General features: G+C 51.3%; 2 protein-coding genes across 6 annotated transcripts; one reads left to right on the top strand and one right to left on the bottom strand.

The window, feature by feature from the left end:
• Window positions 1–942: 942 nt before the first annotated feature.
• Window positions 943–14,604, top strand: HCN3 (hyperpolarization activated cyclic nucleotide gated potassium channel 3). Of its 2 annotated transcripts, XM_084769473.1 has the most exons (8): window positions 943–1,364; window positions 7,231–7,660; window positions 9,691–9,852; window positions 10,274–10,492; window positions 10,818–10,964; window positions 11,315–11,555; window positions 12,515–12,679; window positions 13,065–14,604. In XM_084769473.1, the coding sequence occupies exons 1-8, from the start codon at window positions 1,090–1,092 to the stop codon at window positions 13,766–13,768; spliced, it is 2,343 nt and encodes a 780-aa protein (XP_084625599.1). In that variant the 5' UTR covers window positions 943–1,089; the 3' UTR covers window positions 13,769–14,604. The 2 variants fall into 2 exon arrangements, with proteins under 2 accessions (XP_084625599.1, XP_084625600.1); XM_084769474.1 differs by lacking the exon at window positions 13,065–14,604 and having other exon boundaries at window positions 11,315–11,443; window positions 12,515–12,653.
• On the bottom strand, window positions 14,595–26,286 carry PKLR (pyruvate kinase L/R; the record flags this gene model as incomplete). 4 transcript variants are annotated; one of them, XM_084769499.1, is made up of 11 exons in its annotated part: window positions 14,595–16,092; window positions 16,590–16,771; window positions 18,644–18,810; window positions 18,898–19,050; window positions 19,271–19,421; window positions 19,537–19,807; window positions 20,134–20,320; window positions 20,464–20,595; window positions 20,691–20,782; window positions 24,922–25,104; window positions 26,187–26,286. In XM_084769499.1, 11 exons carry the CDS (start codon window positions 26,284–26,286, stop codon window positions 15,986–15,988), a joined length of 1,725 nt encoding a protein of 574 aa, XP_084625625.1. In that variant the 3' UTR covers window positions 14,595–15,985. The 4 variants fall into 4 exon arrangements, with proteins under 4 accessions (XP_084625625.1, XP_084625626.1, XP_084625627.1 ...); XM_084769500.1 differs by lacking the exon at window positions 26,187–26,286 and adding an exon at window positions 25,833–25,858 and having other exon boundaries at window positions 14,597–16,092; XM_084769501.1 differs by lacking the exon at window positions 26,187–26,286 and adding an exon at window positions 25,852–25,911 and having other exon boundaries at window positions 14,598–16,092.

Below are 26,286 nucleotides of genomic sequence, written 5' to 3'. Positions count from 1 at the left end.
TGGGAGAACTTTGAAGGACTTTAAGTAAACTGCCCAGTTCCATGTGGATTGTAGAAAGTTTACTTGCAGACTGAAAAAACCAATTGGTCTGGGAGAATTTGTTAAAGACTTTTTTTTTCCTCCCCAAGACAGAGTCTCTCTATGTAGTCCTGGCTCTTCTGGCACTTGCTAAGTAGCCCAGGCTGGCCCCAAATTCAGAGACCCACCTCCCTCTGCTTTCCAACGCTGGGATTAGAGCCCTGCAACACCATACCCAGCAGATTTTTAAGATTATTTAAAACTTCTGAAACCAAGTCTAGTGGCACACACTTGTAATCCCAGCACTTGAAAGGCAGAGGCAGGAAGATCAGGAGTTCAAGACCAGTCCGAGTTATAACCCGTGTCAAAAACAAAACATAAACTTCCTGAAGTAATTTAGTTGGAGATGATCTAAGGCAGTGGCAGTAAGAAGTGGAAACAAACGGGAGAAACTGAGATGTTTGGTCCTTCAGCACTCAGTGGCATGTAGTTTGGTGCTTTCCTGTTTGTTGACCTGTTTATGGAGAGGAACCATCGACTTAGTAGCTCATTTTTGCAACCTTAACATGCACTCAAGTTAGTGGCCTTCGATATAGGTTGGCTTAACGAATTAGGAAAAAACATACAACTGAAAGCAGCTTATAGGATCTCAGCCAGAGGAAGACACCTAGGTAAGTGCTGAGGAAGGGCGTGATCAGAACAGAAGACCCTGGACGGGGATGGGGAAGAAGAATCTCACATTTCCGTTCTGTTGGTCTGCACATGCCCCAGCGAGTTTCCCGCCTCCAAAAGCGAGCCGCACTTACCCGCCCTCCCACCCCCACACACCCAGCATCCCTAGACCACGCCCTCTAGGGGGTGTGGGCTGCAGTTGGGCCGCCGCCCGCCCCACCCGGTCTCGCGCAGCCCTCGCCAGGGGGCGCAGCGCCCGCACGTCTGTCGCCTGCACACGCCCCCCGCGCCCCGGGCGCACGCGGGTCGGCGCTCCGGTGCCCGGGCTGTGCTCCCAGGGACCAGCGCGCCCGCCATGGCCGTAGACCCGTTGGAGAGGCCCTTCGAGTGAGAGCAGTCATGGAGGAGGAAGCGCGGCCGGCGGTGGGGGCCGGCGAAGCGGCGACCCCTGCGCGCGAGACGCCTCCCGCGGCTCCCGCCCAGGCCCGCGTGGCCTCAGGTGGGGTCCCGGAGTCTGCGCCCGAGCCGAAGAGGAGGCAGCTCGGGACGCTGCTGCAGCCGACCGTCAACAAGTTCTCCCTCCGGGTCTTCGGTAGCCACAAAGCGGTGGAAATCGAGCAGGAGAGGGTGAAGTCCGCCGGGGCCTGGATCATCCACCCCTACAGCGACTTCCGGTACGGGGGGCTCAGCGGGGAGAGCGAGGGACAGCAGTGCCACCGGCCGGGTAGAGAGCCTGCGGAGTCACCTCCTCCAACGCAGCCTGGGAATTCCTAGGCGGGTTTCCCCGAGATCCTCTGTTTTGTCAGGTTAGGGAGACATCAGGGACAGCAAACATCAAGAGAATCCTTCAGGGACTTGGTTTATCCAATGCAGGATAACCCATGACCCACCTGGACCACAGAGAATATTTGAGTTTGGAAACCTTGCCTCCTTTCCAGTACTGTTTTCTCGGGGGTGTGTGAAATTATATCATACCCCAAAGCTGGGAGACCTGAGGAAGAAGCCTAGTTCCGCTCTCTACCACGCTTGACCCACACACTAAGCACTTGCCCAGTTGAACAGAACAGATTAAAGGCGCTGAAGTACAAGGGAAGCCCGCGACGCTGGAGAGGAGACAGGGGGTCAGCCCGGTCCGCAGCGCTGTTTGCTGTCCGTGGTGCTGAAGGCGGAATGCGGCTGGGCGGGGCGGGTACTCAGAAGGGGCTCAGCCGCCGCCCAGGTGTTTCCCATAGATAAGGGACAGAGAGTGGAGATGTAGCCATTTCACGGTCGCTTTCAGGCTATACGTCTATCTACATCAAGGTCGCTAGGGGAGAAAAAAAAAATCATCCTTGCCCTTGGGGACATTGAAGGACAGCTTTTAGATGAAGAAACGAGGTGTGTCTCTGGAGTCTGGAAACAGCATCTTCCATCAAATGTCCACTCCCTGTAAACAGTCCTCCAGTCCTCTTCAGCAGATTCCCTCCCCTCCCCCAGTTGGCCCTCACATGGATCCTCAGAAGCCATATCCCCCTCACAGTTGTGTTGCTTCCTAGTCTTCTACCACATCACCCGCTGGGCTTGTGACTGCCTGTGAGTCAGGCTGTGAAGATGCTCTCTGATGGCGAGGCAAACCTTTTCCTCCTTTCTCTCAGTGCAAAATTTCCCCTCAGTGGCTGTGGGAAGAGAGGAGGAGGAAGCACCAAGGGTTTGTTGCTGAGTGAAAGCATAAAGTCCGAGGGGGGTGCCCAGGGGTGGGTCTGGACTTGGGAACCAGCAAGCTCCTTTCAGAGGCTGAGAGGATTTGAGTTTGCAATCAGAATCAGAAGGGATTGTGCTTGGGACTTGTGCTGGGATTAGCTGTGTCCTAGACCTGAAAGCATCATGTATGCTCTGGTGATTTTTCTCTGAATGAAGGTGTCCCCTGTGTCCCTCCTGACCTCGGATCTGCACAGCTTCTTCTGAAGCAATGTAGCTTGCCCTTGCCTGTCTCAGCCAGAGCCCAGGCATGCACAGGCAGCCTAGAGGAGGGAAGAAGTGCAGAGCTCAAGTCATGCTGCCGTGGGGTTTCCCGGGGAGCTCTCCGTGTGTAGTGTGTACAGCCATCTGAAGCGCTGTGTGTGTGTGTGGGGGGGGGATGGGCACCCCTGAAAAGCCCAGTTAGGATGAGTGCAGGGTAGCAATGGATGACAGTCCCCCACTACCACCACCACCACCACAGAGAAGCAGAGTCCCTGTTCTAGCCCCGTTAGAGAAGATGAATGGGCTGGGGAAGTCTGAGAAGGGCAGGACAGCCTAGACTAGAAATAGACAGCCCCGGAGATGGGGGACGCGGCTGCTTTTTCAGAAATCTGGAGATAAAGAGTGGCGAAGCCATAACAGCGCCTGTTTGTACATCACAGTCGGGTCCGTTGTCTCTGGAAAATTTCCCAACAACCCAGTGAGATCAGCACAGGGTGCTTAGTTTTAGAAATTTGTTTTGTTTTGTTTTGTTTTTCAAGACAGGTTCTCTCTGTGTAGCCTTGGCTGTCCAGGATTCTATTTGTACACCAGGCTGTCCCTAAACCCACAAAGATCAGCCTGCCTCTGCCTCCCAAGTGCTAGGATTAAAGGCGTGCGCCACCACACCCAGCTTTTAGAAGTTTTAAAAACAATATTGGTGGCATTGTGTGTGTGTGTGTGTGTGTGTGTGTGTACATTTGTGTGTGCATGTTTACTTTTTAAAAAAATAGATTTTATGTGTGTATTTTGCCTGAATAGACATCTGTGTATTATGTGCATTTAGTTACTGAACCGACAAGTTGTCCTCTGACCTTTGTATGTGTGCTATGGCATGCACACAGGCACTAATATATTGATATGTCTTTACTTCCTCATTCTCTGCAGGAGAAGGAAGCAGAATCTTTCTGTGTCTTTTTTTTTTTAACTTTGATTTCCTTTTTGCCTTCTCTCTTCATTTGGAAGCCTTTAGGATTTTAGTTATCTGCCTACTTTAGCCTTTGGTCCATTGTGTGTGTGTATGTGTGTGTGTCTTGATTTTAACTTGTGAATAAAGAAAATAGTATTAAACAAAAAGAAAATTATTTCACCATAAAATAAAAATAAGGCGGGGGGGGGGGTGGCGCATGCCTTTAATGCCAGCACTCGGAAGAGGCAGAGACAGGCTGATCACTGTGATTTTGAGGCCAGCCTGGTCTATAAAAGTGAGTCCAGGATAGCCAAGACTGATACACACACACACACACACACACACACACACACACACACACACACTAGTTTAGTTATGTCTGTTTTGGAACTTTGTGTACATCTGATTTTCTCAAGGGCTGGAGAGATGGCTCAGTGGTTAAGAGCACTCTCTGCTGGCCCTTACTGACCAGTGTTCATGGTATGGAAAGGTACTCTTGCAGGCTACCAGAGCGAAAGGAAACACTGACCCAGCTTCAAACCCTTTGATCTGCAATGGCTACCTGTCCCTGTGATACAATGGTGCAACAGTAGCACAAACGTAGATTTGTTTTGTTTTATTTTGTTTCTCTGTGTAGCCTTGACTGTCCTGGACTTACTTTGTAAACCAGGCTGGCCTCAAACTCACTGAGATATGCCTGCCTCTGCCTCCCGAGTGCTGGGATTATAAAGGCATGCACCACCACCACGCCTGGCCTAACATTGTAGATGTAACCAACAACTATCTGATTGGATTTAAAACTTACTTCATGGGATGGAACCCAGCCTGGCACTGCTTGAATGGCCAGAACCTGAGGCTAGAGAGGCTCCTCTGGACCTATGAGAAAACCAAATACTATTGTTCTGCTAAAGGAAGGTAGCAATAAAATCACTCCGAAGAACAGCCAGCTAGCCAGGTGTGGTGGCGCATGCCTATAATCCCAGCACTCAGGGAGGCAAGCAGATCTCTGTGAGTTCGAGGCCAGCCTGGTCTACCAAGTGAGTCCTGAGCAGCCAAGACTACACAGAGAAGCCCCCCTTGACCCCCCCCATCTTGAAACCCGTCCCCGTCCCCTCCCCCCAAAAAAGAACATCCAGCTATATTCATTGTCTTACTCACTGTTCTATTGCTGTAAAGCAACCCTTACAGAAGAACGCATTTAATTGAGGGCTTGCTTACAGCTTCAGAGGCTTAGTCCATTATCACCACAGCAGGGAGCATGGTGCTGAAGCAGTGGCTGAGAGCTACATCCTGCTTCAGGTTGAGAGACTGAGAGAGAAGCTGGACCTGGTGTGGGCTTTTGAAACTTCAAAGGCCACCTCCAGTGACACACTTCCTTCAGCAAGGCCACACCTCCTGGTCCCTTGAACCCTTCCAAGCAGCTCTACTCCCTAGAGACTAAGCATTCAAATATATGAACCTGTGGGGCCATTCTTTTTTTCTTTTTTTTTTGTGGGGGGGTGGTTTTTGGTTGTTTGTTTTTTGTTTTTTGGGTTTTTTTTGTTTTGTTTTGTTTTTTGTTTTTTGAGACAGGGTCTCTCTGTGTAGCCCTGGCTGTCCTGGACTCACTTTGTAGACCAGGCTGGCCTCCAACTCACAGCGATTCACCTGCCTCTGCCTCCCGAGTGCTGGGATTAAAGGCATACATGCCCCACTACACCTGGCTTTATGGGGCCTTTTTTTTTTTTTTTAAGATTTATTTATTATGTATACAGTATGCATCCGATCACATTGTAGATGGTTGTGAGCCACCATGTGGTTGCTGGGAATTGAACTCAGGACCTCTGGAAGCACAGTCAGTGCTCTTAACCGCTGAGCCATCTCTCCAGCCAGCCTTTCTTAATTCAGACCACTACACTTATTGATCAGGATCGTGATCACATCAGAAAAGCTTCCTCTCATAGTGGACGGGAATAAATACAGAGACCCACAGCTGTAGGGAGTGTAGTGAAGAGAGTGAGAGACCTTGGAACTCTCAGTCCTAAATGGGATGTCTCCATCAAAGCCTTCCCCTCGGGAGTCAGGGACCTATGCAAAGGTGAGACAGAAAAGTTGTAAACGTCAGTGGGGGGTGGAAGGTGCCAGACACAAACAAGGCTTACTTTTATATGAACTCATGGAGACTGTGGCAGCATACACCGGCTCTGCACAGTTGTAAGCCAGGCTGGGCCCCAGCATTGAGAGGGGAAGAGGACACACACCTTCATCCCTAACCCACAAGCTGTTCTCCACTCGACAACCTCTTAAAAAGAAAAAAAAAAAAAAGAGAGAACTCCAATGGAGTCTCACTGGGTATACAGACCTTAAGGGCAGGCCACATGTCAGTAGTAGATGCCTAACACAAAATTATTTCAATGATATTTTAGGAGGATTTTTGTCTTATAATGCTTTGGGCATTTTCTTTAAAAAAAAAAAAAAGCTTTACAAGCCTTTTGCTTATATGTTAGGGTTTCTGATTTTTGAATTTTTACGGGATGTGTGTGTGTGTGTGTGTGTGTGTGTGTGTGTGTGTGAATGTATATGTGTCTCTGCATCCTTATGTAATTCTTGTGCTTTTTCTTTGACACTTCCCCCCTGCTTGTTTCTTTTGTCCTATTCTGACTTATTTGTGTGCTTGATTAGTGCCTGTTTGTTTGCTAATGAAAGAGAGAAAAAGGTGTGGATTTGGGTGTTTGGAGAGGAGGGGAGGATCTAGAAGGAAATGGGGAAGGGGGAAACTGAGATCATAATATGTTGTGTGAAAAAGTCTATTTTCAATAAAAATTAAAATTATTTTAAAAAGAAAAAAAGTGCTGGCTGCCTTTAGAGGATCTCCGTTTGGTTCCCAGCCCCACACGGTGTCTCACAACCTACTGTAGCCTGAGTCCCAGGGCATCTAATAGTGTCTTTGGGCCTCTTTGGCTGCTGTACGTTCATGGTACTTACATATATAGGGCAAAATACCCATGTACATAAAATAAAGATAAATGTTTTCTTTGTCTAAATGTGAGATTTGTCTGTGCTGCTGTTCTAAGCTGTGGATATACTTACCTCCATGTATTACGCCTTATTTATCTACATTTGTTTTTTAATTTTTTATTTATCTTCTTCTGTGTGTGCGTTTTGCCTGCATGTATGTCTATGCACCCTCTATTTGCCTGATGCCCTTGGAGCCAGAAGGGGAGCACATCCGATATGCTGGAACCAGAGTTACAGATAGTTCCGAGCTGCCGCGTGGGTGCTGGGAATTGAACTCAGGTCCCCTGAAAAAGCAGCCAGCGCTCTTAACTACTAAACTATTTCTTCCAGCCTTCTCCATTTCCTACTGATAAACATTTGAGTTGTTTCCAAGTTAGCCTGCTATAGACGTGGCTGGTTATGCTCCCTAGAGGGCATTTTCCATCGGGTGTTTATACTCAAGGGAGCAGAGTTGCATGGAGTACAAATAGCTAACTCCACTAAAGAATGCTCTTTTCCCAAATGATGACTCCAGTTTTCACTCTCCGTGGGCTGAAATGACCATTTTGTGGTTTTGTGGTCTTGGGCACTCTTGGCTGTATCAGACCGTCTTCTGTTAATCTAAGCTGCTGATGGAGTGTGACGCCGCCTTGCTCTCTATTCCGTACCCACGTTAGGTTTTACTGGGACCTGATCATGCTGTTGCTGATGGTGGGGAACCTCATAGTACTGCCCGTGGGCATCACTTTCTTCAAGGAGGAGAACTCCCCACCCTGGATCGTCTTCAATGTCCTCTCTGACACGTTCTTCCTGTTGGATCTGGTGCTCAACTTCCGAACTGGCATCGTGGTGGAGGAAGGCGCTGAGATCCTGTTGGCGCCGAGAGCCATCCGCACCCGTTACCTGCGCACCTGGTTCCTGGTTGACCTGATCTCCTCCATCCCTGTGGATTACATCTTCCTAGTGGTGGAGTTAGAGCCGAGGCTAGACGCCGAGGTCTACAAGACAGCACGGGCCCTGCGCATCGTTAGATTCACCAAGATCCTTAGCCTGCTGCGGCTGCTCCGCCTCTCCCGCCTCATCCGCTACATACACCAGTGGGAGGAGGTGGGGTGGGGAGGTGGGCAGGGGGTGGGGCTATCGTCCTCGGAAAGGTGCTATGGGTGGCGGTCCTGATGACTTTATGGGGAGGGGAGGATGTGTGAGGCTGCCAAGTGTGGACTCTTTGCAAAGTTGGTGGGAGAGCGGCAGAGAGTGAAGGGTTCGCGGAATGAGGCCTGGGGTGACAGGTCGGTTGTGGTACAGAGAGGCGGAGCACTGCAGCAGGGCAAACCCTTAAGGGTTATTTGATTCTTGCTTGAGTGGGAGATTGGTTATGGAAAGGAGGTGCGGCTTCCGGCTGCAGAGTTTTGTGGCTCGGCGCGTATGCTCTGGCGCCTCGTTGGCTCTGATAAGCGTTAGGCGTACTAACTTTGGTTGGTAGATTTTTGTGTAATACGGTTGGAGTTAATGTGTGTGAAGCACTGAGGAAAAGCATCTTCTCAGTGTGTTCCCAGGAGCTCGCCAGTTTTTGTTTGTTTGTTTGTTGCTGTTGGTCTGTTTTGCCTTGGTTTCAGCTTTTTGAGACAGGCTCTCATACTATAGCCCAGGCTAGCCTCAGTCTTTTTTTTTTTTTTTGGCAGTCCTCCTGCCTCAGTTTCCTAGGTGCTGGGCATACAGGTGGGAACCACCACACCCAGAAATTAGCTATTATCAGATGGGAAGACAGACACTGGTGTTAATCCTTGCCCTGAGGTGTTTACACTGATTATGCCACTTCCCTGTTTTCCAAGGCTACCCCTGGGCAGCTTGTGCATTCTAGAACTCTCCAGATCTCTGCCTTAACACTTGTTGACTTCTAGGCACGGAATTTGTTTCAATCTTTCTAAATAAAAGACGAAGATAGCAACCGTGTGTTATAATGGCCCCCACAAGTAAATAACAGCCACTGCCCTCATACCTCCATGCCTTACTGAAGATTGAACCTAGGGCCTCACATATGATGGGCAAGGGCTTTGCCACTGAGTCATAGCTCCAGTCTTGTCTTTTACTAGATGTTTATTTTAACTGTACTGCATATGTACCTGGTGCCTGTGGAGGTACACTGGAATTGTTGTGATCCTCTGTGTGGGTACTGAAAATCGAACCTGTGTCCTCTCAAAGAGCAGCTAGTGCTCTTAACTGTTGAGCCATCTCTTTAGCCTTGCTTTTTTTTTTTTTTTTTTTTTTTTTTGGTTTTTCGAGACAGGGTTTCTCTGTGTAGTCTTGACTGTCCTAGACTCACTTTGTAGTCCAGGCTGGCCTTGAACTCACAGCGATCCGCCTGCCTCTGCCTCCTGAGTGCTGGGATTAAAGGTGTGCACCACCACGCCTGGCTAGCCTTGCTTTTTATTTTGAGATAAGCTCTTACTAAGTTGCTCAGGCTGGGGACTGGAGAGATGGCTCAGCAGTTAATGCACTGGCTGCTCTTCCAGAGGTCCTGAGTTCGATTCTCAGCACTTAGATGCTGGCTCACAACTGTCTGTAACTCCAAGTCAAAGAGATCAGACATTCTCTGGCCTCCAAGGGCCCCGGGCATGCATAGGATACACAGATATATGTAGGTGAAACATCTATATACATAAAATTTTGTTTTGTTTTTTGAGATGGGATATCTCTATGTAGTCCTGGCTGTCCTGAAGCTTGCTATGTTGATCAGGCTGGCCTTGAGCACAGAGATCCACCTGCCTCTGCCTCCTAAATGCTGGGATTAAAGGCGTGCTCCACCACACCTGCCCCCCCCCAATTATTATTATTATTATTTTATTTAAAAAGGAAAAAAAAGTTGTCTAGGTTGGCTTTAAACTTCTGATCCTTCTGTCTCAGCGTCCCTAGTGGCTGGGATCACAGACACTTGAAACCAGGCCAGGTTAATAGCTACATTTCCGCCTTCCCTGCCCTTTTATTTATTTATTTATTTATTTATTTAAGTCTGAAAGACTGGGAAGGGGAGAAAGAGATTCAAGAGGAATTTGCAAGTCTGGGACGGGGGTGGGAGTGAGGGTGGGGACAGCAGAGAGGGGTTCCTGTCCACAGCAGTGCTTCCTCGGACCCCTCAGATCTTCCACATGACCTACGACCTGGCCAGTGCAGTGGTTCGCATCTTCAACCTCATTGGGATGATGTTGCTGCTGTGTCACTGGGATGGCTGTCTGCAGTTCCTGGTCCCCATGCTGCAGGACTTCCCTTCCGACTGCTGGGTTTCTATGAACCGCATGGTGGTGAGAAGTGCCCCCCAGCTCTGGCACCCCTGAGCCTTTTAGGGGCTCTTCTGCCGGAGCAACAGGGATAGCCACAGGGAGCAGTAGGTAGGACATGATCCAGAAAGAAGATGGAGGAGATGAGAAGGAGATGAGATGGGGGTGGGGAGGGGGAGAAGGGGAAGGGGGAGAAATCTAGACAGAGGAAGTGCTTGAGTGTTGGAGGGAGCAGGCAAAGAAGGAAACACAGGCAAAAACAAAGGTCCCCATGCACAGAAGAGACCCTTTGCTTTGGGGACTCCAGCCACCAGATGAGTGCTGAGAGGAAAGTCTGGAGTAGAAGGGCTGTGCAGAGGTGCTGAAAGGGAAAAAAAGGGGGACGGTGGAGAATGAGACTCTTGAGGGGGCCACAGCCTGTTCTGCAACATACTCTGCCCCCCAGAACCACTCATGGGGCCGCCAGTATTCCCACGCCCTGTTCAAGGCCATGAGTCACATGCTGTGCATTGGCTATGGGCAGCAGGCACCGGTGGGCATGCCTGACGTCTGGCTCACCATGCTCAGCATGATCGTGGGTGCCACGTGCTATGCCATGTTCATCGGGCACGCCACGGCACTTATCCAGTCCCTGGATTCTTCCCGGCGACAGTACCAGGAGAAGGTCAGTAGGGGCAGGAGAGGGAAGGGGCGGGCATGGAGAAGTGCTGGAGATTGTGTCGTCCTTTCCTACTTCATGTCCATTTGTCCTAAGCTCCTGTGTGAAGTCCGTCTGTCTGTCCCTATGCCTCTGCCCTTGGGCCCCTCCTCTATCCACACTTGGAGTTTTCTGTAATTGCCCTGTCTTCCCTGTGGTTACCACGATCCGTGTGTCTGTGTATACCGTGTTTATCACCCCGGGGTCCCCGTTCTGCACCCTCCCACCCCCGTGGTTCTGGTCCTACGTCGCCGCGTCCTCTTCCTACTGGCGACTGGTGTTGCCTCTCTAGTACAAGCAGGTGGAGCAGTACATGTCCTTCCACAAGCTGCCGGCCGACACCCGGCAGCGCATCCATGAGTACTACGAGCACCGCTACCAGGGCAAGATGTTCGATGAGGAGAGCATCCTGGGGGAGCTGAGCGAGCCGCTTCGGGAGGTGGGGCCAGGCTGGACCTTGTGGGAGGGGCTTCCGGAGGTGCAGCCTGGGCTACGAGGGCGTGGTTTATCAGGTGTTCCTGTGGGAGGCAGGACAAGCATTTGAGGGGAGGTGGCTTTCTGTGGCAGGTCTTACGGTGGCAAAGGCTATCTGAAAAGGGACTGTAGGATGCCGCGGTGGAAAAGCTTTGAAGGCAGGGTCTCAGGGAGGTCCTGACACCCACCGTAGCATCTCCATCCGTTGACTGATCTTGACAGGATGGATGGGTTTTCTGGAGACAGATGAGCTTGGTTGGGGGGAACCTTCCAGCAGGGGGCAGGGCCTCTCTAATAGTCTCCTCCTATGTCCAGGAGATTATTAACTTCACCTGCCGGGGCCTAGTGGCCCACATGCCGCTGTTTGCTCATGCTGACCCCAGCTTCGTCACCGCAGTGCTCACCAAGCTCCGTTTTGAGGTCTTCCAGCCAGGGGATCTGGTGGTGCGTGAGGGCTCCGTGGGCAGGAAGATGTACTTCATCCAGCATGGGCTGCTCAGTGTGCTGGCACGGGGCGCCCGGGACACTCGCCTCACTGATGGATCCTACTTTGGGGGTCAGCAGGCCTGGGGGATGTAGGGGGGGGGGTCATGAGCATTGGACAGAACACAGTTGCTTTCTAGGATTAGGGCCCCACCTGTTTGTGCTACAGAATCACACAACAACCTTTCCCCAGACCTCAGTGAGTCTCTGAGCTGGGGCCCGAAACTCTGTATTTCATTTTATTTTTTGAGACAGGGTCTCTCTGTTATATAGTCCTGGCTGTCCTGGAACTCACTATATAGACCAGGCTGGGCCTTGAACTCACAGAGACACACCTGCCTCTGCCTGCCAAGTGCTACTAGGATTAAAGGTGTGCTTCACCACACTTGGTGGTTGCTTTTTAAATTTATTTTACTTTTTAAAAGTTTCTCAGGAGAGTCTAGTGCATGGCCAGGCTGCAAGGTACTGCTCCAAGGGCCCTGTAGGATTATTAACGACAAAATGCAAGGGTCCTGTGCGTTGAGGGAAAGCTAGGAGCCAAGCAGAGCTGTCCCACAGATTCAAGCTTTTGTGGGGCCATCCAGAAACCCAGCTGCCAGCTGCTGCCCAAAGTGACTGGGGCTCATACAACCTGCCAGCCGCCTAACCACCCACTGCCTCTAAGCATGCCATCACTGCACTGTGTCTGTCTAGTCTGTTCTTCTTCTTCGGGGTCTTCACTCAGGGCAGAAGTAGGGTACAGCCTGGGGCAGCCATAGGCCTGGGATTGGAGTTAATGTGCAGAGTAACTGAGAAATGTCTGGGGGCTGGCAGACATGTTTGCTTACTTTGGAAAGAATTTAAAAAGTGAGTAGCCTTTCAGATGTGCGGGTCTGGAGATAGTTAGGGACCTTACACCAGGTAATCATTCATTTCCCCCAAGTCTAAGAACAAATTTGAGAGTGCTGGGTTAGCTGCTGCAGGCCTGGGGGTAGGGGTGGGGGACAGCGGGCTCTGGAGACCGGGGTTCTGAGCCTCTCCCAACTTGTGCAGAGATCTGCCTGCTGACTCGAGGCCGGAGAACAGCCAGTGTAAGGGCCGACACCTACTGTCGCCTCTACTCACTCAGCGTGGACCACTTCAATGCGGTGCTTGAGGAGTTCCCGATGATGCGAAGGGCTTTTGAGACTGTGGCCATGGACCGGCTCCGTCGCATTGGTGAGGCCTGTCTACTCTGTCTGCTCCGGGTCCTGGCTGGGCCTCACCTCATGTTCATAGCAAGGAGCATAGCCCTAGAGCTTTGGCACACATCCCAACCTACCCAGTCCCAGTCCGTGCCTCCAGCAAGCCTTTTAGCTCTGTCGCTCACCATTCTTACCCCTAGCAAGCCATAGCCATAGCTTCATTCGAGCCCTCCTGGGTACCGGTCCTTAATCTCACCATTTTTGATTGATGCCACTTTCCAGCTTCTATTGCCAAGCGTTCTCTCCGTACGTCTGGCTCCCCATCCCCTATCTCCCAGACTCCCTCACGTTCCGGTTATGCTGCCTCCTCCGCATTAGATTTCCCTTTCCTAACTTCTTGGTCCTGGAACAACTTGTAGGCAAAAAGAATTCGATCTTGCAGCGGAAACGCTCTGAGCCTAGTCCAGGCAGCAGCGGTGGCGCTATGGAGCAGCATCTGGTACAACACGACCGAGACATGGCTCGTGGTATTCGGGGCCTGGCTCCTGGCACAGGAGCTCGGCTCAGTGGAAAGCCAGTGCTGTGGGAACCGCTGGTGCACGCACCGCTGCAGGCAGCTGCTGTGACCTCCAACGTGGCGATAGCCCTGACTCACCAGCGAGGCCCTCTGCCCCTCTCCCCTGACTCTCCAGCCGCCCTTCTTGCTCGCTCTGCTAGACGCTCAGCAGGCTCCCCAGCCTCCCCACTGGTGCCTGTCCGAGCGGGTCCTCTGCTGGCCCGAGGACCCTGGGCGTCCACCTCTCGCCTGCCTGCTCCACCTGCCCGAACCCTCCACGCCAGCCTATCCCGAGCAGGGCGTTCCCAGGTGTCCCTGCTGGGCCCTCCCCCAGGAGGAGGCGCTCGGAGGCTAGGACCTCGGGGCCGCCCACTTTCTGCCTCTCAACCCTCTCTGCCTCAGCAGCGAGCAACTGGCGATGGCTCTCCTGGGCGCAAAGGCTCTGGAAGTGAACGCCTGCCCCCCTCGGGGCTCCTGACCAAGCCTCCAGGGACAGTCCAGCCACCCAGGCCATCAGTGCCTGAACCGGTTACCCCAAGAGGTCCCCAAATCTCTGCCAACATGTGAAAGCCCGGGTTACACTGGCCTTAGCTATTGGCATGCAATAATGTGTGCCTGGGGGTAGAAGCCGCTTGGGAAAGGCTGTGGGGATCTAGCACACCACCCCCTGACTACCACGAAGCTGTTCTGTGCCCTCAGCTCCAGCAGCTGCAGCCTGCTAATCCTAATCATATACCCACCCATCTGTCATAGGTACCCAGTGCCTACCACGTTCAAGGCATTGTGCTGGGGTACTGTGTGTCTCCACTGCCAAGTAGAAGTGACTAAGAGCCCTCTAACAAGGGTGTCCCCAGGCCATGGTCCTGCCAGGTGCAGGCCTGGGCCCACAACCCTGCCTTTACTAAGCACAAGTACTTGCTGCCACCATCACTGCCAAGTAACTAGATGGCTGTTTCCCTGTCGGTGACCCTGCAGGTTCTGCCCAGTGTGTCCTATCTTCCCATCCCCCGTTGTTGTAGCTGGGTACTGCCGAGTATCTATTACAGCCAACAAATGTCTAGGGTCCTGAGTGTGAACATCCACCCTCCCACTGCCACCTTGTGGGCTCTCCTCGTCTACACCAAGCGAGAACGCGTATCTGCCCACCGTAGTCTGCCCTCCGCAGCTCCCTGCGGTAGCACTGCCTTTGTAACCTAGAAGCTGCTCTACACTGTGGTCCCTGCCTCAGTGGCGTTGCCCCTAGAGCTAAGGGATGCTTGGCACCTCCTTACTTACTATGCCAGCCTAGCTCCCCCCTCCCCCCAGGTAGGGGGCAAGGGGCTGAATCCTCATGTGACCTTTTATCTTCCCCTCTTTGTCTTATTTATTCAATCGTTTATTAATTTTATTTATTCATTTGCTAATTTGACTTATTCATTTTGTTACTCATTCCTTTATCTGTGTTCCCCACCTTCTGACGGGGAGGCTAGGGGGACAGGGGACAAGGGGACATCCTTGTGGTCCTTGCACAATGCCATCAGCAACAATACTCAAACTCTCTGTGTTGAGGTAGTGGAAAGAGGGGGGGGGCAACAGGAGGACTGCACTTATTTCCCCCCCCATCTGGGTTTGATGTTGATGCAGGAGAAAGGGGGGGGGGCTGGAGTAGCCAAACCTAGGAAGGACAGGCCAGCTGCCCCTTTCTCAGGAACAAGAGTAATCCACTGCCCTCCGGCTCTGTCCCCTTTCATACACTGTAGCATTGAAGTGTGGGGTCAGAGCCACACATCTCCTGGGGGATTCTGGGTTTCTTTGCCTGTGGGAGTTGTTTTTATAATTGCACCTAAACAGTTGGGTTCAAAAGAAAAGATGCGTTTTGCTTCTGGCCTGTATGTGGGAAGAGTTTCTGGATCGTCTGACTCAGCAGAGCAGTGGGCATGAGAACAGGTGGATTAGAGGATTGTAAACTCCGCTCCATGGTTGTAGAGTCAATAAGAAAATAAGGCTGCCTGAAGACCAGCTGGTGGCTTGCGCCTGTAATCCCTACCCTGGCAAGGGCCAGGATTGAGGATTTTCATGAGTCTGAGGCCATCCTGAGCTATACAGTGAGATCTTGTCTCAAAAACAAACAAAAAGAAAGAAAAAAGAAAAGCCAGCTTGGCTTATTTCTCCACACTACCCATCCACCCAGCCTCCCCAAAAGTGTGGCGCTGTGCACCTTGAAGGAGTATTTGGCCCTGACCTGAGGCCACCAGAAGATGACACTGTGCTCGGGAAATGGTCATGAGAGTTACACCAGAGGACACAAGTGTCTTAAAATAATGGTTCTATAAGGGCCGGGCATGGTGGTGCACACCTTTGATCCCAGCACTTGGGAGGCAGAGGCAGGTGGATCGCTGTGAGTTTGAGGCCATCCTGGTCTACAAAGCGAGTCCAGGACAGCCAAGGCTAACACAGAGAGAGACCCTGTCTCTAAAAAACCAAAAAGAAAAATAAATGGTTCTGTGGAAATGGGACGAGATCACCCCTTTTCTACTCCCCCATTCTAATGATAGGAAGCCCGGAGGAACAGAATTAACCAGCTGGCTGGGATTAAAGGCTCAGGGCATCTTAGTATCCAGCTGAGCGGATTGAGACAGGGATATACAATTGATGCTGATGCGTGGCCAGTGCGGAATTGGACACAGACATTCAGGGCCCGTGTGAAACACAGCAACGGGGCTAGATGGCAGATGTAGGACTGCCGGGAGGGGCGTGGGTTGAAAGAAATGGGGCGCAGCTAGGCCAGAAGGGGGACGAGGCATTTCAGGATACGCTCAGCACCCGCATAATGTTGGTGTAGCCAGAGCCAGGTCGCCAGCCTGTCACCACAATCACCAGATCACCGACACGGAGGAAGCCACGGAGCTTTCCTGTTGGAGAAAAAGGTGACAGTCACTGAAGGGCCTAGGTCAGCCATCTCAATGCATCACCTCAAGGCTGCCGGGCAGGGCAGAAGGAAACCAACCTGCTGGCTTGAGGGGAGGGGTGTGTGTGTGTGTGTGTGTGTGTGTGTGTGTGTGTGTAGGGATGCAGCGTACTGTTTCTGAGCATTAAGCCTTTGCACCCATGTGGCTGCAGTAATGCAACAAGGACAGGTATTGTCATGACAAGTATAAATCAAAATTTAGTCCCAGCCCTTCTGGCTTTCTGCTCCCTTGTCCTACCAGGTTGTGGCAGATAGCGGCAGAGACTTCTTAGGGGGTACTTCTGTTTTCATTCCCTTCCCCTCAGATTAACCTCCCTGCTTAGAGCCCAAGACACTTGTCCGTCCTAGTGAGTCCCAGAAAAATCTTGGGCCAGTGAGGACAGGCAAAGCCTTTGAGTCGGAGTGAGAAGCCAGACCGAGGAACAGGAAGGCAAGGCTCACCACTCTCAATGCCAAATTGGACCCTTCGGTCCACGTCATCTGCCCAGATGGCCTCCGGTGGCTCCTGGTAAAGCAAGGGGAAGACTCCTCGGAACAGGTGGACCTGCCGCGCAGCCTGGGCAGAACGAGTCACAGCAATGACAGCTGCCCGAGGCCGGTACCGAGACAGAAGCTGAGCCGAGCTGGACAAGGAAGAGAATGTTAGCTCAGAACCTCAAGAGGCAAGAGTTTGGCCGGGCGGAGGTGGCGCATGCCTTTAATCCCAGCACATGGGAAGCAGAGACAGGCGGATCCCTGTGAGTTCAAGCCCAGCCTGGTCCACAATGCAAGTCCAGGACAGCCAAGGCTACCCAGAGAAGCCCTGTCTCGAAGAAGAAGAAGAAGAAGAAGAAGAAGAAGAAGAAGAAGAAGAAGAAGCAAGAGTTTGGATTATGGTTCCTGGTGTCACTAGCAAACCATGTAGTCCTGAGTAAGTAATAGTTCTCTGGCCTTTGGCACTCTCACTAAGCATTAATATCTGCCATGCTGGAGAGATGGCTCGGCCAGTAAAAGCACTTGCTGGGTTCAGTTCTCAACACCTATATGGTGGTTAACAATGGTTTGCAAGTCTAGTAGTTCCAGGGGCTCTCACGCCCTCTTCTGGCCATGCAATGGTGCACAGACATACATGCAGACAAAATATCCATACATATTAAAAAGAATATTAATAAAATAAATGCAAAACCTGGGCTAGAGAGATGGCTCAGTTCTTGAGAGTTCTTACTACTCTTTGAGAAGACCTGAGTTGGTTTCCAGCGCTCACATCAAGTAGCTTACAACTGCCTGTAACTCCAGTGTGGGAGAATTCAACACCATCTTCTGGCCTCAGGAAGGGTACACATGTGTGCATAAACACACACACACACACACACACACACACACACACACACACACGATTAAAAATAGTCAGGGGCTGGAAAGATGGCTCAGATGTTAAGAGCACTGCTTGCTCTTCCAAAGGTCCTGAGTTCAATTCCCAGAAACCACATGGTGGCTCACAACCATCTATATTGAAATCTGGTGCCCTTTTCTGATGTACATAATAAATATATAAATCCTTAAAGGGGAAGGAAAAAAAAAAAGCATTGACTGCTCTTCCAGAGGCCTTAGTTCAATTCCCAAAAACCACATGGCGACTCACAACCACCTACAATGTGATCTGATGCCCTCTTCTGGCCTGCAGATGTATATGGAGGCAGAGCACTGTGTACATAATAACTAAATTCTTTAAAAAATAATAAAAATAATCAGAACAAATCCTAAAAACAAAAAGAAAGGAAGGAAGGAAGGAAGGAAGGAAGAAATGTAAAGCTAGCCAGTCATGGTGACATATGCGCCAAACCCCAGCACTGGGAGATAATGGCTGAAGATAAGGTAAGACTCAGACCAGCCAAGACTAATGAGACCCTATTTCAGAAAAATCCTATCAAACAAACAACAAGCTAGGCATGGTGGTGCACACCTGTAATCCCAGCACTTGAGATCCTGGTCTACAAAGCGAGTCCAGGACAGCCAAGGCTACACAGAGAAACTCTGTCTTGAAAAACAAACAACAGAAGAGGACAAAACTGTGCAGATGTATATTTATGTCATCCCCAACCTTCACACGATACTTAACGTCTCTTGTTAATCCAGACATCCCACGGGGGAACACACAGAAAACTCACATAGACCCAGGGAGGAGACAGAGGTGGCCTGTGGAGCTCAAGTGAGTTACTGAGGGTTCTCACAGCTAAATTTGAGAGAAAAATCCTCAGCTCTCAGGCTTACTGGACTCTTGGGCAACACCTCAGCACAGTGAAGCCGTCTTAGTCCCAGGAGCCCAAATGTCCCGAGGCCAAACGTGCTTAGGTTATAACCTGCCAGTTCCCTGGCAAAGGTCCTAGAGGACCCAGGAGCTGCCTGTCCTGGCTGGCCACTCTTCCGGAGCTCTTTTCTCTTGCCCTAAGCAATACCTTTATCACTCACTGAGTCAGCTGCCCCTGACCAAACCCAGTTTCCAGTACAATTCTCACCGTCCAGTCTTGGTCAGTACGATGATGCCTGCGGCACAGCACTTGAAGGAAGCCTCCACAGCTCCAATAGCCGTGACCTCAGTGGGGTCACGGCTCAGCGGCGCTGCCCGGCGGAGCTCCTCAAACAACTGGCGGTGGTACACAGCGGCCTCTGCCTCTCGGGCAATCTGCAGGCAATCAGTAGGTTGGGTTGAGCAGAGTCAATTCGGTTTCAGAGAGGACCCCTGGTCCATGGGGTTTTCATGGGTTCCTACCGCGTGTTGCATCTTTACGGCCTCAACCGGGAAGCTGCCCTTGGCCGTCTCCCCTGACAGCATGATACAGTCGGCCCCGTCTAGCACCGCATTGGCCACATCACTTGTCTCCGCCCGAGTTGGTCGAGCCTTAGTGATCATACTCTCCAGCATCTGGGTGACACCACGGATGTAAAAGCTGTAGAAGTCACATTCTGACTGGGGAGGGGGGGGTTGCCCTGGCTACTTCTCTGGCACCTGCGCCCTTAGAATGCCAGGGTCACAGTGAGACCTTCATGCCATTGCCGTTTGTGACCAAGACACCAGATAGCAAAATGTGGATCTAAGGTCACTCAGCAACCTTTAAAGCCCAGCCCAAGGATTCACTCCAGACCTGTGTAGCGCAAACGACAGGCTTGCCGGCCAGGTTGCAGCGTCCAATCATCATCTTCTGAGCCAGGAAAACCTTCTCAGCTGGGATCTCAATGCCCAGGTCACCCCGTGCCACCATGATGCCATCGCTCACCTCTAGAATTTCATCAAACCTGGGTGGTTGGAGGAATCCAGGCTAGGGCAGAGCCAGGGGATGCATGGCAGTGGCATGCGGAAGGAAGGCAATAGGAAACAGAGGGCTGATGGGAAACAAAGACCAAGCCTCACTTCTTCACGCCTTCATGGTTCTCGATTTTGCTAATAATTTTGATGTCCTGTCCTTCCGGCCCCAGGGCAGCCCGGACAGCAACCACATCACTGGCTTTCCGTACGAAGGAGGCAAAGATGATGTCCACGTTATGCTCCACGCCGAAGCGCAGATCCAAGAGATCTTGCTCAGACAGCCCAGGCAGGTCCACCTCGGCGTTTGGCAAGTTCACACCTTTCCTGCTGCCCAGGACACCTCCGTGCTCCACTTCGGTCACCAGCCCCGCTGGGCCTGCCGGTACAGAGAGGAGCCAGTGGACTGTCAAGGCTGACTCCAGGATATAGGCATTGCTGCAGAGGGAACTCTTATACTTGGATCCTCAAGAAATCAGGGACTTCTGAGCCCTTCCCATACACACGCCCCCCCCCCACACACACACCAAGAATAGGCATCAAATGCCCAGCCCCAGCTGGGAATGAGGGCAGGGTACCACTAGGACAGGTGGGAAGGCAGACACCGCCAGGGCAAGGTGTGAGTGGTCCAGAGTGGAGGGAATATAGAAACCAAAGGGAAGAGAAGGCGCCCCGTACTGGGGCATCCATTGGGGCGTTCCGCACCGATTTTCCGCACCACTAAGGAGATGAGCCCATCGTCAATGTAGATGCGGCCCCCCACGGCAACAACCTGGATGATATTGGGGTAGTCCACCCATACTGTGTTTGCGTCACCCCGTGTTCGGAACTCCGGGTCCACAGTCACCAGCACCTGTGAGCCCTTCACAATCTCAACCTCGGACTCTGGGCCCTAGAGTGGGGCGGGGAGCAGAGAGGACTGAGTTTCGCACATGAGCCCTCACAGGGTCGAGCCAGTGCTGACGTACCATCTCCTGCCCCAGGGCTCTCACACTCCTCGGGACCCCAGACAACGCAGACCCAGAGGCTTCTCACCCCCTGCAGGACCCCGGTGCGTATCTCGGGTCCCTTGGTGTCCAGGGCGATGGCCACAGGCCTGTAGCTAAATGGGGACGTTGCAAAGCTCTCAGCCGCCTCCCGGATGTTGGCGATGGACTCTGCGTGGTACTAGCAATGAGAGCAAGGGTGAGACTGGAATTTCAAGGGAAAGTGGACAGGGCCTAAGGCAATCTCCAGCTCCCCCTTCCACACCCTCCCCACACCTCGTGGGAGCCATGGGAGAAGTTGAGTCGTGCAATGGTCATCCCTGCCTTGATCATCTCCTTGAGGCGTTCCACAGAGCGTGATGCCGGCCCTGGAACCAGAGAGCCCACTAAGAAGGTCTTCCCACATCTGACTGATGGCCGAACGTACCTGCACCGCTAGAGAGACTCCCCAACCCAGGAGTCCGCCATTTTCATACGTCCCTCTTCCCACAGGCCACAGACTCCTTTTCCCACCCCTTTGGGAAGGCAGCTTGTGGGGATGTTTAGCCTCAGGCCGGCCTTTGGTATCTTTGTTAGCAAGTGACTTGCCATTAAGTGCCACACTGTGGAGGTTACTCTAGGTGTGAAGGGTCAGAACTCGAGGTGGGGTCGGGCCTGGTGGCGCACACCTTTAATCCCAGCACTCGGGAGACAGAGGCAGGTGGATCGATGTAAGTTCGAGGCCAGCCTGGTCTACAAAGGGAGTCCAGGACAGCCAAGGCTACACAGAGAAACCCTGTCTTGAAAAAAAAACAAAAACAGAACTCGAGGTGGGCCAAGAAGACCAAGTAGGCGCTTTTACAGCTGAGGGGTCTCACTGACAGAGCTGCACTCTGTCCCAGTCGCCATCGTCATCAGCCCACAGTAGCAATAGCACTTGACACATACCCCTCCCCTTCTCTGCCTGGGTCACCTTTTTAGCTACCCTGGAGAAGAGCCTCCTACATGCTAGGCAAGTGAGTGCTCTAGCATTGAGCTGCACCTGTCCTCTGTTTCTCGTCCATCCTTCCTTCCATCTGTCTTTCCTGCTCAGACAGGGTCTCCTGTAACCCGGGTTACAGCCTTGAATTTGGTCTGCTACTGAGGCCAACCTTGGACTTCCGGTTCTCCTATCCTCATCTCCCTGTACTGCGATCAAGGATGCCCCCTCTGCTGCGCCCAAGTTCTGCAGTGCTAGGGCCTGAGCTGGGGTTCATGCTCACTAGCAACCATGCTATCCACTGAGCTACGCACCCACCCTCTTTCTCCTTGAGACAGGGTCTCATACAGTCTAGGCCGGCCTTGAACTATTATTATTTTTCATTTTGGTGTGTGTGATCAGAATCCATCGCGTGTGTTTCAGGAACTGAACTCGGGTCATCAGGCTCCATGACAACCCACTGAGCCATTTTACTAGCCCTGGGGCCTAAATACTTCATCCTCCTGCCTCCGTCTCTCAAGAGATACTATTAAAGGAATGCACCACCAGCCTGGCTCTCCATCACGCTGCATGTGTCATGTGGTGTGTGTGTGTGTGTGTGTGTGTGTGTGTGTGTGTGTGTTAGCTATGTGTGTGTGTGTGTGTTAGTTATGTGTGTGTGTGTTATACATGTGTGTCATGTATGAATTGTATGCGTGTGTGTGTGTGTGGTATATGTGTGGTGTGGTGTGTGTGTGTGTGGTGTGTGTGTTAGTTATGTGTGTGTGTGTTAGACGTGTGTGTCATGTATGAATTGTATGCGTGTGTGTGTGTGTGGTATATGTGTGGTGTGGTGTGTGTGTGTGTGGTGTGTGTGTTAGTTATGTGTGTGTGTGTTAGACGTGTGTGTCATGTATGAATTGTATGCGTGTGTGTGTGGTATATGTGTGATGTGGTGTGTGTGTGTGTATGTGTGTTAGTTATGTGTGTGTGTTAGACGTGTGTGTCATGTATGAATTGTATGCGTGTGTGTGTGGTATATGTGTGGTGTGGTGTGTGTGTGTGTGGTGTGTGTATATTTGATGTGTAGTGGTGTGTGTTTGCCCCGCCCTCAGCTCTCACCATTTGGTGAGCATTATGTATTCAATATTCTGCCTGCATGTACACCTGCATGCCAGAAGAGGGAACCAGATCTTGTTATAGATGGTTGTGAACCACCACGGGGTTGCCGGGAATTGAACTCAGGACCTTTGGAAGAGCAGCCAGTGCTCTTAACCTCTGAGCCATCTTTTCCAGCCCTTTTATTTGATTTTTCAAGACGGGGGTTTTTCTGTGTAGCCCTGGCTGTCCTGGAACTCACTTTACAGACCAGACTATCTTTGAACTCAAGGATCGGCCTGCCTCAGCCTCCCAAATGCTGGGGTTAAAGGCAAGTGCTACCCTTGCCCGGCTCTAGAACTAAATATTTGACTCCTTCTGTCCTTGGACATTTAATGTGCACCTCACATTCAACCCACCAACTCATCAGGAAAGTCCCAAGGCTCAACCTTGAAAACAATGCATTTAGAATGAGACCTCTTCTCACCACCTCCTCACTCGTCCCCGCTGAGCTGCGAGGACTGTAGGACAGCCCTGTCCTTGCCCTATTCAGCCCATCAACCTATTTCCAGATATGACGATACTCACCTGTCACCTCAGCAATAAGGATGTAAGGCAGAATAATGAAGAGTTCCAGTCTAGCCTGGGCTATAGGACCTAGCCTGGGCTCCCTGGCAATCCGGTGAGATTATATCAAAATAAAAAGTAAAAAAGACAAGCCGAGCATAGTGTCACGCACTTTTAATCGCAGCATGAGGCAGAGGCAGGTAGATCTCTGTGAGTTTGAAGCCAGCCTTGTCTGTAAAGCAAGTCTAGGACAGCCAAGGCTACACAGAGAAATCCTATCTCGAAACAGCAATAACAAAGTAAAAATATAGCTAAGGATGTGTGTGACTCACAGCCTGCTCAAGGCCTTGAATCCAGTCTCAGTCCCCTGCCATGCCCTCCTGGGCCTCCCCTCCCTGCCTCTTCTCGGCTCTATGCCTAAATGCTCCTCTAGGCTTCCTTTATGCTTGAAGGTTGACTTTTTGACTTTGTGTATCAGAGTGTGAGTATATGCAAATGAGTAAGGATAAGTCGACGTTATCTTCCTTAGAGCTGGAGTTACAGGTGCTGTGAGATGCCCTATGGGAGTTCTGGGACTGAACTCACATCTTCTGGAAGATCAGTCCTCAATCTTAATGGAGAGCCATCTCTCCAGCCCCAATTCCAGGGCACCTTGATTTAGGGTCTGGGCATTGATTCTCCTTTGCCTGGACTTCTTCCTCCCAATATCTACAGAGTCCTTTCTCTCCCTTTCTTGATGTTTCTTTCTTTCTTTCTTTCTTTCTTCCTTCCTTTCTTTCATCTGTCCTTCCTTCCTTCCTTCCTCCCTTTCTTTCCTCCTTTTTTTCTTTTTTCTTTTTAATTTTCAAGGTGGCATGTAGCCCAGACTGACCTCAAACTCCATCCCTAGTTGAAGATGACCCTAGGTATCTGCCCCTCCAGCCTCTACTGCCCTGTGCTAGGATTATCGACCTTCAGTTTAGTTCAATACAGCTAGATCTATGTGATGCCAGGCGCTTCATTCCCAGGAGAGAAACCCCCTACCAACTGGCCACATCCCCGTTGCATTTTTGTTTTTTACGTTTTTGATACAGGATTTCACTTTGTAGCCCCAGCTGGCCTCAACCTCCCAGCAGTCCTCAGGCCTCGCAATCAGACTGTGGGTGGGTGTTACAGATGTGGTCTTTTTGAAACAAAGTTTCCCTATGTAGCCCTGGCTGTCCTGGAACTTTATAGACCAGGCTGGCCTTAAACGCACAGAAACCCACCTGCCTCTGCTTTCAAAGTCCTGGGATTAAAAACTTGGGCCACAACACCTGGCTTTGAATTCGTTACATTTTAATAAATTATTGCTTAGTATTTTTTTGTTTTTGTTCCACCTGCTAGACTGCTCTTGCCTGTTTATTTACTGGTCCACTCCCAATTCTAAACTTTGACTTCTAGGTATTTAACAAGCATTTGTTAAGCTGGGTGTGGTATCACGTATCTGTGATCTCATCAGCCTAAGACGATCTAATAAGGGTTATATAATAAACTCAAAACCATCCAAGGCTGCCTGAGACCCTGTCTTAAAAACCCAGCCTCAAGCAGGGTGTGGTGGCACAAACCATTAATCCCAGCCCAGCACTCAGGAGGCAGAGACAGGTGCATCTCTGAGTTTGAGACCAGCCTGACCAACAGCCAGAGCTACAGAATTGAAAGGCCCTGCCTCAAAAAGCAAACAACCCTCTCCCCCCCCAAAAAAAAATCCCCTCACAAATATTTGTTGAATGAATGATCATGTCAAAGATGGCAAAAAAAAAAAAAAAGAAAAAGAAAAAAGAAAAAAAAGAAAAGAAAAAAGAAAAAGAAAAAGAAAGAAAATGGAGCTGCCTTGAGCCGTGCAAGCAGCCCTGTGTGGTTTCCCAGGGGTTGGGGGGATCTTACCAATGGTAGCAATGATGCTGGTGCTACGAGCTGCTACAGGCTCTGAGTCGATGTCCAGGAGGCAGAGATGTTCCAGGAAGGTGTCCGCCATAGCTGCGGGCAGTTGCTGCATCTGGAAGAAGGCAGTGCCCAGCTCCTGGGTCAGCTGGGCCACACTAGCACGTCGAAGGTACCCTGCTGGCCCTGCAGTAGAAAGAAGGGGACTCAGGGTGTTGCACAGACACCTGCCTGTCCTCTGTGTGCTTCCTGTCAGTGTGTGCTGCGTCTGTTTAGCTCTCCAGTTTGTGTGAGGCTTTCCTTCAATCTGAGTATCGTAAGTCTGTTACTTTGTTTAATCTCCAGGGTCCTATAGGGCAGGCTGTTAGGCATGTCCTATTCCAACTTTACAAATGAGGGGAAAGTCTGAGAAAGATAAAAATACATTGTCCAGGAGAAGTGCAGCCACTGAGTAAGATGATTCAAATCTCGGTTTAACTCCAAGCGCAAGTTCTTTTTTTTTTTTTTTTTTTTTTTCGAGACAAGAGTCTCTCTGTGTAGCCTTGGCTGTCCTGGGCTCACTTTGTAGACCAGGCTGGCCTCGAACTCCGCCTGCCTCTGCCTCCCAAGTGCTGGGATTAAAGGCGTGCGCCACCACGCCCGGCCCCAAGCGCAAGTTCTTACTACCCCAGCTACAGAGACCTTCCTCACCCCAGACTCCTTCAACCCTGCATCTCATTATCTCGCCCCAGATTCACCCAGGTAGGTCCTTTCCCTAATAACCCCGTTTACTACTTCCTTACAGCTCCAGGCAATCCAGTGCCTTCCCCACCCCGCTCCCCTCCATGTTTCCCTCCATCCACTCAGTGCCGCCCCTGGGATCCTGTAGGTCGACCCAGCCCAGCTCAGTAGAGCACCGCGTCCACAACAAGCACCTGCCATGCTGCCGCGTACCTGCCGTGGCTGCGGGTCAGCTTTATGCTGCGCTGCTTGCTGTCAGTGGTATGAGATCTGAGGACTGGTTAAAGTATAACCAGCTAGCATCTCTTGCCAATGGAAGCCTTGCACTCCAGGGGCCAGAGTCCAGGAACCACGGGAGGACCCCGTGCCATCCAAGCTGCTGGATCCCCTTTGGCCTGTCTGCAGAGCCTGGATCAAAGGCTCAGATCGGGTCTGTATTTAGCACAGGTGACAGTATAATGGCATCCTTTCCCCCAAGGCCTCCACTCCCAGCTCTGACACTACCCTAATTCTCCCCTCTGTTCAGCGGCGTCCCTTTGTCTTCTTACCTCCTGGAGCCCCACTTAGGACAGACTTGGCTAAGTCTTTTTGGGACCTATTGGCCCACGGCCAGTGCTGCTGAGGCAGAGAGTCCTCTTGGACGGACAT

The sequence above is a fragment of the Acomys minous genome (genome assembly GCF_964271855.1).
Source record: "Acomys minous genome assembly, chromosome: 19".
Classification (NCBI taxonomy): Eukaryota; Metazoa; Chordata; class Mammalia; order Rodentia; family Muridae; genus Acomys; species Acomys minous.
This window is presented reverse-complemented; position numbering and strand designations above follow the sequence as displayed.